The following is a 14,570-nucleotide window of genomic DNA, read 5'->3' on the forward strand; positions in this document are numbered from 1 at the left end:
GTCAACATTTATTTGCCTCCTTGTCACAATGATATTGTTTTGATCTTCATTAATATTTTTACTGGATTATGATTATCCACTTGTAGTTGCCTTGAATTACCAGACACCATGCACAGAAATGGACATCAACATAGGCAAATTTCAACAGAATGGCAAAAGTGGGTATATTCTCAAGCCTGTCTTCCTCAGAAAATGTAAGTATTATTCCTTTAACTGGATAGCATGATATAATTGCTTGTGTCATTCTTGCCAACCAGAAGCATTTAACATTTAAAAGCCAAACTTTTGGAAGGTCATTTCAAGGTCACCAGGGGTCATCTGAGGTCAAATTAGTTTACATTTTAGTTTACAATTGCTTGTGTCATTCTTGCCAACCAGAAGCATTTAACATTTAAAAGCCAAACTTTTGGAAGGTCATTTCGAGGTCACCAGGGGTCATCTGAGGTCAAATTAGTTTACATTTTAGTTTACAATTGCTTGTGTCATTCTTGCCAACCAGAAGCATTTAACATTTAAAAGCCAAATTTTAGGAATGTCATTTTGGGGTCACCAGGGGTCATCTGAGGTAGAAGTTTACTAACCGCCCAGCCAGGGGGATTGTGTGGTTCGAGAACCGCCTATTTAATGTATAAATGCATGTATATCTTTAGCATTTACAGGGATATAAATATTCCGGAAATTGCCGGAGTTTCAGAATTTTAGTTGTTTTCTTGTTTTTGCGATTTTTTTTTCTTATGGATTTAGAAAGACCCTTGACCTAGAGCCAAATGCTGCAATCATTTGTGGTTGATTTTTGTTTTTTTAATTTTGAAAAAAATTTCCAACAAATTGCAATTTTGTACCCACAAGGACCAGATTTGTACAAATTTATACCCTAATCATCAGTCATTTTCTGAAAAGAAAAGGCGTTAACTAGCTCTGTTACTATGGTTACTATCTATCCAACTTGTGTAGGAATGTTATACACATACACTTTTATTGTTTCATATTCAATAATCAATTTCCATTTTGTTCAATCTTGCAGCCAATATGCAGTTCAATCCCAACAAGCCTGATGATCAGTATACTCAGAAGCTGACACTCAGGGTAAGTTTTTCTGTAATTAGTCTGTCTGTTTTCACAAGCCTATTCTCTATGTGTCTTTTGTTGTGTAAAAAACATGCTTTTGTGTCGCTTTGGGTGCGGCTAGGCCCGAAAAAGGCACACAAGCAAAAACACAAAAAAAGACACACAAGATGAAAAAATAAAAGACACAAGAAGTCTGTCACACGTCCGTCATGTGTCCGTCCTGTCAAAGAGACACACAAGAAAAGTAACAAAGTCTCGCAGACACTTAAATATACCTGTGAGTAAGTCTGTGTGACTCTCCCACTCTTTCTTTTAACAATTCTCAAGCCAGTGAGAAAGGTTATCAATCCCCATGTCAAAGTTACCTCACACAGAAGGGAAAGGAAAGACAGCAGACTCTCATAGGTGAGAGTCCATAGTCGAATGGTTTGGACATCTACCTAGCATACAGAAGGTCATGGGTTTGGTTCCCCTCGTCAGCATATTCTACTATGTTTTATTATTGAGGATTTGCATTGTCACTTGGTTATTTCATTGCTAGTAGCCATATTTATACCACATCTGGTGTTTAAACAGTTTGATATGATTATTGTCCAGTCAAGTTAGTGTAGGTAATAGGGCATCAGATGTGTAAGTGTGAGAGGTCCCAAGTTCGAGCCCTAGTGAGGTTGGAAAAAATGTTGTTGTGAAAGTAATTGCGCTATATTCCACTGGACAAAGATCTAGCTGCAAAATTGTCTCGGTTTACCCGTACATTACTCAGGGAGCGGATCCTGGTTGCGATGGTTATAATAGGTAGATAGAGAGACTATGCCTATATTAATTGAGCTGCATCCATGAATGTAATAATCTGTGAAGTGTGCTGAGGCCTGTGGGTTAGCATCATGCATTACAAATCCCCAAATTTATTTAAATATTATGTTCAGCTTCCTTCTATATTAATAATTTGATCCACAATGTGTTTATTTTTTCTAATTCATTATATATTTATTGTATTTTTTTTCTTTGTTACAGATAATCAGCGGTCAACAATTTCCCAAGCCAGACAGGGAGGTTATTGACCCCTATGTCAAAGTTACCTTATATGGAGTCAACTCCGAACAGGAATACAAAACGTCAGTCGTAGATGACAATGGTAGGTCTAGTATTATCCTTTATTTAGTTGACATCATTCTGTAATCTCATTGTTCGAACACTAAGTGAATATAAATCTGTATTACTGTATTCGTTCCAATAAGCGCCCGTGCCCCAATAAGCGCCCACCCAGGAAATATCCAATTTGCTAAAGGGTACCATCAATGTTGAAGTGACAGATAGACGTTGATACGGTGAAATAGCTGGAGGACTACAAGTCCTGTGTAAACTTGCAATACATTTTCTACATCAGAAAAGCTACTAGAACGTCTCAGGACCCTTTTATAACATACGTAAATTTGTGTCTAATCAACACCCCTTACGAAAAAATTAGGTAAATCAGGTAAAAAATAAGGACCCACCCAAAATGACTTTGTTAAGCGTCCTGGGCGCATATTGGAAAGAATATGGTACCTGCATATTCCTCATTAATATTGACATAACACAGGCAGGTGATATACATGTAGTCAGTATTACCTGATGTTCGCGTATGTGTAATATAGCATGTGTTATATCCTAAGACTTGGCCATACTTCATGTGTTGTGCGCTGAAGCAAAGAAATGTTGATGCCTCGTAATGCACAAGCCCTGTAAGGGGAGTGCATGAGATGTATCAACATCTCAGTGCTAGTGCATTATTTTGATAAATTTATCGAGCAACAAGTAATAATAATAATAATAGCGACAAGGCACATATCCACTCAATTAAGAGCGCTCAAGGCACTAAAACAAAAACAAAAACTGAACAATAGACAAAGAAAACTGGAAGTAGAATAAGAAACATAATTTAAGAATTACAGAATGTCTCTGACATAAGATGAGTTTTTAACAACTTTGTAAACACAGTTGCATTTTTAGCAGTTCTAATATAAATAGGCAGTTCATTCCATAGATGTGGAGCTGCGATTGCAAATGATCTGTCACCCCATGTGCGGTGGGATTTTCTTTCTTGAAGAAGTTGCATGTTTCCAGATCGAAGCATACGGGTGGGAACATAATGTGAAAGGAGTTCAGATAAATATGACGGAGCAATATCATTAATACAGAGTAATCGGTTGAGAATTAAAGAAACAGTGATTAAAAACCCAAGGAAGGAACAAAATCAAATGTTGAATGTTCAAGAACAGTTTGTGTACAAATCAATATGGCATGCAATGGATAAAACTGTAACTTTTAAATTGGCATCTTCCTTGAGATTTTTGACCACTGTGTCTTTATTTCTTGACCATTTTCAACAAATAAGATCTTAAATCCAAGCAAAAAAAGATGCAGCTATTGCCTGCTTGTTCTAATTTTGACAAATCTATCTTTATTTAGGATATACAGGGGTGAAAATAACTGGTACCTTAATTCTTTTGCTGTCTGCAGTTACATACAACATTAACATGTGATGTGTCATTTTAAAGCAAAATATTTCTTTAACCCTAACCGTACCAAACATCAAAAAACATTAATTCAGAAAGCATAGGCACATTGATGCTATTGCGTCATCATGCGAACAGTCATATGGCGACGGAAAGCTTGGCCAGGCAAGCTACCCCCCCGTGGCAAGGTAGGCCAGTGCACGGGCGTGGCACCCGAAGGGTTGGGGGTTCAAAACCGCACCCCTTCTTCTTTCTTTCTTTCCTCCTTCTTTCCTTCCCCCTTGCCAAAAAGCAACTGGGGCGTTAGGGCTAACTTGGGTAAGAAATATAAATATACACTTTCTTCTCTTTTTTAGGCTTCAATCCTACATGGGACTTTGAGGAGAACTTTGATGTGAAGTGTCCCGAACTAGCATTACTGAGATTTGCAGTGTATGATAAAGATGTTACTACCGATGATTTCATTGGCCAGTATACTATACCTGTAGCAAGCATACAAATGGGTAAGTAATAAGGATATCATCATTAGGCTATTCCATTTAAAATCCACACTACCCATGTGGAAGATTTAGGAAATATCTTCTATAGTGGGAGTATGAATTTCAAATGGAATGATCGCATTTGGCAGCTCCATTTGAATTTCATACACCCCTCTGAGAAAGATTTACCCTGAATCGTCCACTGAGGGAGGGTGGGTTTTAAATGGAGCTGCTAATGTGTTCATTCTATTTGAAATTCATACTCCCTCTGTGGAAGATATTTTGAAAATCTTCCACAGGGGTAGTGTGGATTTTAAATGGAATAGCCTATTATATACCTCGAAGGCCATGGAAAGATCTAGTCGCCAATCAATGACGTCTGCTTGCATATATATGATGAGCATGGTTTCTCAATCTGAACTTTTTGCTCAGAACACCCGAGTGGTGAGTCGCAGATAGGTCAATCTATACATTCAGTGTCGCCAGTCTTCAGGAAATTTCTTGATTTTGGCCTTTTTTTGCCCAATTTCACTCACTTTTTCAGGCTTTTTCAAACATTTCAGGATTTTCATTTATTGATCATTCTCATGCCTGCATTTTTCTAAAAAGCAAAGTCGGCAAAAATTGCGCTTACGCTTGACCAGATTTAGTGGTATGGAATTGTAACAATTTCATTAATGGCACACTTGGTTACAGTGCAAGTTGTTATTGATGAAATTTTTGTCCGATTGGATCGGATTATGCTAAATTATAATCTGTCTATTACATATGCCAAGTTTGTGATTGTACCATTTTTGTTTCAATCTCCACAGGCTACCACCATGTTCCCTTACTGTCAGCTAATGGAGCAGACCTGAGCCCAGCCTCACTATTTGTGCACACGCTTATGTCAGCACCTTAAGGACCAAGGCAGGGTATGGCCGGCTATCATCACTGTGCTTAACTCATACATTTACTGTACATTGCATCAACTGTACCCTTATTTGTCCTGTGGCGCTACATCATGAAAGATTTGTTGTGTGCATCAAGAATAAGATTTTGTCTCATTGTAAGATGTTGCATCAACAACGATGCAATATCGTTGATCAGAGAAAATAGCAAGACATACATAACTAGATATCAGTAACTCTGCTATTACGCTGTTATGTTGGGGTTACTGCAGGCTCAAATCAGATTTTGAGGGCCAAAGTGCAATATTGTGTCAGAATTGTAGGTTGATCAATTTTTCCATGTGCATTATGATAAATTGTTTGGGTCTGCATGGTAGATGTACATTTATGGTGCATTAGCAACTTGATGCAGCCATTTTGTACCACTGTGGTGGTGGCCAGTTACAACTCATTCATTTTATAAACTAGGTAAGCTGTAAGAATTTAGCAAATTGTTTTAAGTATAATGGGTTTTTATAACAAAATCGCATTATTGTTTGCATATTATTTTATTGTTTTAGCAGGAATTTTTAAAAACGTGCTTGATACGTTATGTGTATTATTTTGTTCAAATCAAAAAGTTAACTATGAGCAGATGTTTCATAAACCAGCTCATCTGTAAACTGTAAATAGTACATCATTTTTATAAATCCTGAATCTTGGCAATTAAAATGATCTACACAGCAGAAAATTTCATTACATACTTTCATATTTTATATTAATTATGTTTTTAAAAGCAGTGTTTCTTGAAACTGCCGATTTGAGTATTAAAAACATGTATTCCAAACATGTTCCATATAATTATACAGTTAAGAAGACATGGGGATTCCCCCTTGTTCCTATTAATCTTGCATGGGAATTCCCAACACAATAATATTTCTTTAAAGACTAGCACTTGTTCAGTGCTCAGGAGACTGTGACAGGCCCTCTCTGACTTAACAAAGTCTCTCAGTTCTTTCTCGCGTAAAGGCCGGTTTGTGGCCGGCCGCTTCCAGGCTTAGAACCAGTTCTATTTAAGACTTGAAGTTGTGATTTTAGCATAAAAGAAATGTGTTTTAGCATAACACATTTCTCTTTCAAATGGTATTTCTGCTTTTACTATTATAGTGAATCAGACTTAAATATACAGACTCACACTAGTGTACAAAAAAAAATGATATGGAAAAATGAAATTCAGTCAGTGAACCATTGTAAATTCGTGGCACACATTTTGTATCTTAATTCCTTTTTGATAGTACCATTATTGAATTAAACAAACTTTAAACAAACCGAACATCTATTCTGCAAAGTAGAGTGCCTTAGAGTTACTACATTAGCAACTACCGAATCGGTTTAATTGTAGTGCTTAAGTTATTTTTCTATAAATGCTGCCTCTACTCTTCTATCCACCTATGTATCCATAAAATGGGCTATTCCATTTAAAATCCACACTACCCTTGTGGAATATTTAAGAAATATCTTCCACAGAGGGAGTATGGATTTCATATGGAATTAACACATTTAGCAGCTCCATTTGAAACTCACTCTTCCTCAGTGGAAGATTCAGGTTGAATCTTTCTCAGGGGTGTACTGAATTCAAATAGAGCTGCCTAATGTGCTCATTCTGTTCTAAATTCATACTCCCCCTAGTGGTAGATATTTCCAAAATGTTCCATAGGGGTAGTGTGGATTTTAAATGGAATAGCCCCAATGTTGCCTCTATGTGCATTTACTAGTGATGCTGCATTTTGAATGAAGGCTAGTGGTTTAATGCTGGTATCAGCAGTTTGTACACAACTTGTATGTAAATCTGGTGATTATAAATATTAAGATTCTCAGATACAAGTCCAATATTTTTCCAGCTGAATTTATGAACACGTAAGTCCTATATCCAAGATCTAATCCCTTTTTGCTCTTCAGGTCTCATGTTGGTTTCATCTGCATAAAAAACTCTTTTTTAAGAAAAGTAATTGATTTAAAATACTTGAATATTATGGGAAATTCTGATGTAAATACCAATTGTTTAATTAGAGGGTGCTAAGATAATTTCACTATGGCTATAATTTGTGATCATCCAGCACAGATGGGCCAGACAGACAAGATTTTCACTTTTTAGATATTGAACAAGTAAAATTATCCTCAAAATAAGCTCTACAATATTACATAGCATGTTCCTTGTTATTAAGATAGTGGAAAATTCAAAAATAGATTTTATTTTTATTTTGTACTGTTAATTGAAAGGTTCACATGACTATATCTCATTACTAAAGTGTGTTTGTCTTATATAAGGCAAAAATTATTTGGCTTTTGTAACTCATGCTCGTGTAAATTGACATAAACGTGCTCCAGTCATGCATTACGCGACACACAACTAGCGTAAGCACTGCTCCCAACTGCGTGCACACCATTCTTCATATATTTTACAGAGTCTTATAAGCCGAACAAACTTTAGTTCTACTGACATTCTGGTCCATTTGTGGTGGGTGGTTGCATTAAATTTGTATTGATATATTGTAATAATGATTTTGTAAATTCCTATTCAGTCTTTCAATTGATAATGCTTTCAATAATCATAGTATTTGGGCTTCTGTACAAAGCAATTGTATCCTGCTGGTGCTTTGTCTTTGTATTTTATATATGCGAATATTTCTGTGTGTAGTGTGCTTGGCAAGTATGTAAAGTTGTATTGTTTGCCAATGTAATGTTGGATCGTATAAATACAAGGGGTCATGGTTGAGTGATTAAATCGGGTCCTCTTGTACAGTAGCATAGCAAGCAGGGGGCAGACTCACCTCCTCCCCCCCCCCGACACCTAAAATGGGGAGGGAGAAGCTGAAAATTGGGACGAGAAGAAGGCGCCTGCTCTCGTAGGTACAGTAAGAGCCAGTGATATTTCATGTGTGTTTGTGCTTGGCAATGCAGTTTTCTGCCCTATGCTGGGATTTTCTGTTGTAAGGATTAGCATTGTTTTAGAGCTTTGTTCGTCTTCCCAATGGTTTTTTTTTTGTCACAGCAAATTTGTGTGGAAAAAACATGCAGCATTTTTTGCTGTGTTTTTGGCAAGAGCAAAATATGCACAAAATTTGAAAACTCATTACTTGCTCTAAGTTACTCTATAAGTGGTAAATATTTTTGCGAGGGTTTTATTTTCACGAATTTCGCGAATTTAACAACACACGAACATGTTGTCATATGATAACATTGGTAAGGCATGAATTTCCATGAATATAGCAATAAGTGTCTTCTGTGTTGGAAATAGCGAAAATATCTGTACGCAAAAATAACCCCTTATACTGTATCAGATATGACTGGCTTTGTATTGAACTTAAATTGAATACAAAATGGTTCATGAAGGCGATTTTTAGCTAGTAATATTTAAAAATGCACTATATGAAGCTCAAATCGATTAATATTTTAATTCCTATTAAATACCGAATATCATTTTTTTTTTACATTCATAATATGTACAGTTTATATTGTATAGATTAAGGAAATTGTAGTGCAATATTAAGCAGGCTGGATAACGGTATGGTGTGTCAAAAGTTCATGATGATTTGTATATAAACTCAATTTATACCAGAAAAAAGTACATATGCTTGATTGATTTTAATCTTACTGGGTAAATAATTGAATAGGTCGTGCACAACAAATATACTAAGGCTAAATCATGTTGTAATATATAGTTGAGAAAATTTCTTACATTTGCTTCCTTGTATTTTATTTTTATATACTGTATTTTAAAAATTTCATTCATATTTTGGTAGAAAATCAATTTTTAATAGATTTTAATAAATGAAATTGTTAAATTTTGAGTTAGGGTAGAGTTGATAGTTAATTCTTAAAGCTATGTTGAGCTTTAAATGGACATGTATAAGCTGTACAAAACAGCCTGCCTAACAACTCCAAAGGTTGATTATTAAGCATAAAAATATCAAATTGATCATATCAGCTGATGCTTTTTGATGAAAGAACTCAAATGAATCATGTAAAACTCTGGTGGCCTACCATTGCACCGTCTGCTATGTTAAGAACGGTTACAGAATTCGACTGCCTTGCATACATATATGTGTACATCCATATCAAAACAATGCACTTGTCGGCTGCTACATGTGTCTCATTTCACAAAATAGCTGGGAATAAATATCAGACTCATCTCAAGTGGAGGTCACTTCAAATCATCTCCAAGTCGCATGGTTTAGGAATACAGAGAACTTTCCTTAACCATGTGACTTGGGGATATTTTGAAGTGACCTCCGCTTCAGATGGGTCTGGTATTTATTCCTAGCTATTTTGTGAAATGAGACACATGTAGCAGCCAACAAGTGCATCGTTTTGATATGGATGTACACATATTATCTTGTTCCCCAGGACAAAGAAACCAACCAATTTAAGATCTTTCATTTCAACATGAAAAGATTGTTTTTGGCCTTTTCACTGTAGGGGGAGAAACAAAATATGCAAATAATCAGTGTAGTCTGGATGTTGTGTTGGTCCATGATAACATTTCATAAAACTTACACCCTCAGTTTCGGGCAAAGTTTCGTTTTTTGATATGAATGCATGTACTAATCAAGATCTGAAATAAGACACCTTTCTTATAAAATTTGTGATTTTGCATGTAAGTTTTGATTCCTAAACTGAATTCTCCGGCACAGTCCAATAGCAGATAAGCTTAACACGACACTCACAATAATGTCTCATATTTTCATATTGTCAATATTACATATTTCTTTCTGTCTTTAAATTTACTGCTCAGTAGGCTCTTCGAGTATTCAGTCTATTAAAATAAGAAAATATTTTCTCATGAGATTTTTTTGGCGAAATCTTGGATTTTCCCTTTGAGGTTTGGCTTCGGTTGAGATGCATGATTAGTTTATAAGGCCAAGGCTAGGTGTTGAGGGAGTATAGCATATATTGGGCTATTCCATTTAAATTCCATGGCACCCCTGTGGAACATTTTGGAAATATCTTCCATAGAGGGAGTATGTTTTTCAAATGTAATTGGTCAAGGTTAATAATTTTGAAACCCATACTTCCCCTTGTAATATGGCTTTACCTATATCTTCCACAGTTGGTGTGAGCATTTCAAATGGAAATTATCCAATTGTCTATTGTATTCAAAACTCATACTCCCTCTGTGGAAGACTTTAGTTAAATCTTTCACAGGGGAAGTGTGGATTTTAAATGGAAGAGCCTGTTTCTACTATCATTGGAAGAATAAAGCGCAGACATTCCCAGTTTTACATTCATTGTATTATATTATCTGTATTAAAACTTGGAGGTATTCATATTTATCATTTTAGTATATTATAATTGCTTGCTTGCTTGCTTGATATATGCATGTTATATTTACATATTTTATATTATATTCCATTTTTTGATGTCGTACAATGACAAGAAATATTGTAGATTGAGTATGTGTGTGATTAGTGCAGACCTGCATATACGAAGAATGTAACATTTTCCACCAAAAGTTATGTGCCACTCTTCTATGGCAAAAGGGCACAAGTGATGACTTTATAATTGTTTCATGAGGTATTTACCTTCCATTTAGAAGTGTACGTGGATATGCTGCCTAAATGGGTCCCATTTTTTTCACAGAAATATATAGTCATAGGTGTCTGTTTTGAAAAATTGCCAGACAACAGCAAAAAGGGGTCGGTTTTTACCAAAAAATTCAAAAAGTTGCCCTAAAAGAGAGTGAAATTTAACCGTTTTTGATTTGAGTAAAAATTACTCTTAGAAGCAGGGTAGTGTTTTGAAGCTTGGACGGTACACTGTTATATGAAGTACACTCCCTATCGGTGGTGATAATTACTCAATTATGATAAAATTGTTAATACTCCCTTTTGTCATTAGGGAGCAGTGCACCTGTAACATGGCGATAAGCACATTTTATAAGACATTCAGATTAAAATGCAAAATGCAGGAAAATAGTATCAATGTTTGATATTACAGAAATTTTAAATAAAACTTGATGAATAACATTCGACTATGAGCTGCAATTTGTATCCACACAGGTCACAATTTTTATCTATACAATTTGATATGTATTTTAAGGTTTGATCGTATAAAGTTGACCATATTCAGCAAAAAAAATGGACCAAGGTGTAGCTCTGCAGAATGGAATGAGAGATGAATCCCAATAGATATCTTAACCCCATGAGAACTACCTGCCGATTGGCCAAAAAGAAGTTTCCATTATCAATTGGACCAATCAGCAACATTGTTAGAATAATTTCACCACACAAAAAATTTCGGGTGAATTGTTTGCAAAGCTCCATACTGATTGGTGATTAAAGTAAAGATATCATGTAATTGACCAATCAGAGGCAATGTTAGATCAACAGGTGCAGGTAGTGCTCAGGGGGGTAAATAATTGTATAAATTACTTGGTAGGGATGTTAATCTTTGACAGAAAATGTTTCTCTTGTAAATTAAGTGTCAGATGATACTGTTTTATACTAAATTTCACCCAGCAATGAAGAAGAAACCTGGCATTTAATAGTTTTGTATTTTGTAATATTGTGACTGGGTAAGTTTGTCATGACTGTAAAACAGTATTGTAAAATTTACATTCTATTGTTTGTACACTGTAGTCTAGTTTCTGGCTAGTGTGGGACATTAAATAATTGTCACTATGTTAACAGTGCATTTTGCAATGTAATGTATTGTTTTATCAAAATGGACATACCTCTTTGATAACTTGTGTGTTTAGTATGGGTCACAGCTGTTGAGTTGAAGACAAATTAAACATGTAAATGCTTCTTGTGATCTGGCCACCCTTATATTTTATCAGCAGGGGAGCATAATTTTGTAATTTAATTTGGAGTAGATATTATTGGAGAGGATTGTAGAATTTGAGTGTAATTTATACCGCCATGAATGAATCGATTCTTCTAAAATATGCAGTGTATAGATATATTTATGAAATAGGCCCCAGTATTCACAAAGAGGGAATAAGTATACCTATAATCGAACACTGAATTGATAGACTTGTTTGTGTTGTGATGATCAACTCCTCAAAGCCTGTTATTGGTTAGGAGTGTGTAAAAGGAAGGTCTATTCATCTGGTGCCTTCATCAGAGAAAAGGAATCACAGAAAATAGTGAAAAATGATGGGACTTTTACAAGGCAGAAGCAACTTTTCTAGGCATTGTTAACGTGGTGCCTTCAGGAAAGAAATTTTCCAATTTCTAAGACCTAACTTTTGAGATGGTTTATATGTTTGAAGGTGCAAAATTAACCACAGGGCATGCTGTTTTACTGTTGCGTTCAGAAATTTGAATTTTTAATCAAGGAGAAGTGTTAAACTCCTTTGTGAATACTGCTGGTATTACTTCGAAAACAAGAATGACAAAACTGCACCAATTTGCATGTATTTCAATTTCCCACCATAAGTTAGTCTTTTAGTCTTCCAAAACAAAAATTATATAAACTGTATTAAGTGTTTTAATACAGCCTCAGCTCATAGAAATGTAATTAAGTCAATGATTAAACCATTATGACAAATTATGTCATTTTTGGGAGTGTTTTCTTAAATCTTGTCACAATGTCTCTTTCTTCTTATTCAGCAAATTAGGGAATGTTATATTTTATATTTTCATCATCTTTGTCTACATCAATGGAGAATTAGTTGATGAAATTTGTTTCAGGTTAGTGTTAACCCTGTGAATTGTGAAAGCTTTTTGGCTTCATTACTGGGAAATGATTGATCAAACCTGTATAAATGTAGAAATAAAAGTATACATATTTAGAATAAACAACTTGAAGGAATCCAACTGTGGAAATGCTTAGTTTTGGATTTTTAAAAAGCATGATTTTACACTATTTTTCAGACAACATACCAAACTGTAGTCTTAGTATCAATAAAGTGGCTGAAAAAAGTTTATTTCTGATTTAAACCCTTAATATTAGTATTGGATAAGTAGTATTACTAGTAAATAAATCCAAGTAAGGTAAATCATCCACAGTAAAGTGCTCAACCAAGAAGGGAGCTGGAATACATTTAAAATAGACTTGGTGATTTATTAAAGCATTATTTACAATATTGTTTCATGCAAGCCAGCTAGTGCGAAGCCGACCTACACTAAATGTCAGAATATGCTTATCACTGGAAACTGATTTCTATTTCTAGCACTAGGAATGCTCACGCCGCGAAGTGGCGGCAATGGCATGCGCCGATCACCGGCGTAAAAGCAGCGAGCATTGCTAGATCTTTAGAAACAGTTTCCAGTGGCATACATTTACGTAAATGTATGCCAATTAAAGTGTAGCCAATTAAACTGTCTAAAGATCTGGCTTGCATGAAACAATATTGTAAATAATGCTTTAATAAATCACCAAGTCTATTTTAAATGTAGTATTACTAGTATTTACATATTTCAATTGAATTTTAATTTGGCAATAAAGGAGGCAATTTGTTTTTACACGTGCAATTTTCCAAATTAATTGTGCTGACCCAACTTGATTTATACATGAAGCATGTGCTGTGCTTAATATCAAAATAAGACGTCAAATATTTTCCATACAAGTTTGGTGATGATCATATTATACTAACCAGTCACTATCAGTGAACACAGGCTGTATCAACATAATTGTGATGCGATCAAGCAAAATCAGTCGGAACCCAGAAATATTAAATTTTCAGTTTCTTATAGGATAGTAAAAAGCATTATTTTACAAATCTAGATTTTGCAGAAAACCCCATTGAAATTGAACAACCAGTTCCAAAGATATGAGCAATCAAAGAGTTTCCAAAACAACAGGAAACAAAAGGAAATATTTCCTTTGTATGGCTATATCTCAAAATCAATAGTTCCGCGTTCCGACTGATTTTGCTTGATCGCATCACAATTGGTACCCATTAGTTATAATTATTGCCGAACTTTTTAGCAATGTGTTTAACGTATATCGTTTATGGGTTTTAAGTTGTATTTTGTTCCTGTACATTATATAAGATTTCCGTTTTCATTTTGGTATTTTTTTAGGATTGTAATCATTGCTTTATACTTTTAACATGTTTTTGATTGTTGTTTTTTTAATTATGCTTTGTGCATATTTTGCAGGTTTTGATTGTTTTAAATGTCTCTGTAATTTAGAAGGATGTTTTGTTTTGCACATTGCTCTGTCCTTTAGTCAAGGCGATTTATAAATGCTGTTAGTAGTAATAAAGATCCTCTTGAAATCACCAGAGTGTTAAAACCTGTCATAACATTAATCTTTATAAATTAGGTGGATCATATGTTGCATTTTAATGAGGGCTCAGTCTTGTTCATAATCAATGGAAACTTGTTGTGTATACAGCTTGCAGCTGATCATAAGTTGCTAGCATTCCCATGGTAGCATTGCTACCAGTGCAAATCAAGGCAACACTTGCTTGCAAGTCACTCTGCAATTTTGCTCATGATTTATTTCCTGGTAGTATGTACTCAGTTCTTACCATCATTAACTGCTATAGTTAGAGAATAAAGGTATTTTTTTGAGACCTAGATGTGTGTATTGCCTGATATAACACTGCAGATAGCATTAAAGCATTGAACGTGAACTTGAACATTGTTTAAGTGGAACAACAAGGGCAACATGCTGAGTTGTTCCACACAATAATAATTCTATCT

General features: G+C 34.9%; 1 protein-coding gene across 6 annotated transcripts in view; it reads left to right on the forward strand.

The window, feature by feature from the left end:
- LOC140155346 (1-phosphatidylinositol 4,5-bisphosphate phosphodiesterase delta-4-like) overlaps window positions 1–5,030 on the forward strand; it is a 112,326-nt gene extending 107,296 nt beyond the window's left edge. For all 6 annotated transcript variants that reach the window (XM_072178152.1, XM_072178154.1, XM_072178153.1 and 3 more), the window contains 5 exons: window positions 87–194; window positions 1,025–1,086; window positions 2,083–2,203; window positions 3,923–4,069; window positions 4,858–5,030. In XM_072178152.1, coding sequence (XP_072034253.1) covers window positions 87–194; window positions 1,025–1,086; window positions 2,083–2,203; window positions 3,923–4,069; window positions 4,858–4,946 — 527 coding nt within the window. In that variant the 3' untranslated portion in view covers window positions 4,947–5,030. The remainder of the gene's footprint in view (window positions 1–86; window positions 195–1,024; window positions 1,087–2,082; window positions 2,204–3,922; window positions 4,070–4,857) is intronic.
- Window positions 5,031–14,570: the final 9,540 nt, after the last annotated feature.

The sequence above is a fragment of the Amphiura filiformis genome, chromosome 6, assembly GCF_039555335.1.
Source record: "Amphiura filiformis chromosome 6, Afil_fr2py, whole genome shotgun sequence".
Classification (NCBI taxonomy): Eukaryota; Metazoa; Echinodermata; class Ophiuroidea; order Amphilepidida; family Amphiuridae; genus Amphiura; species Amphiura filiformis.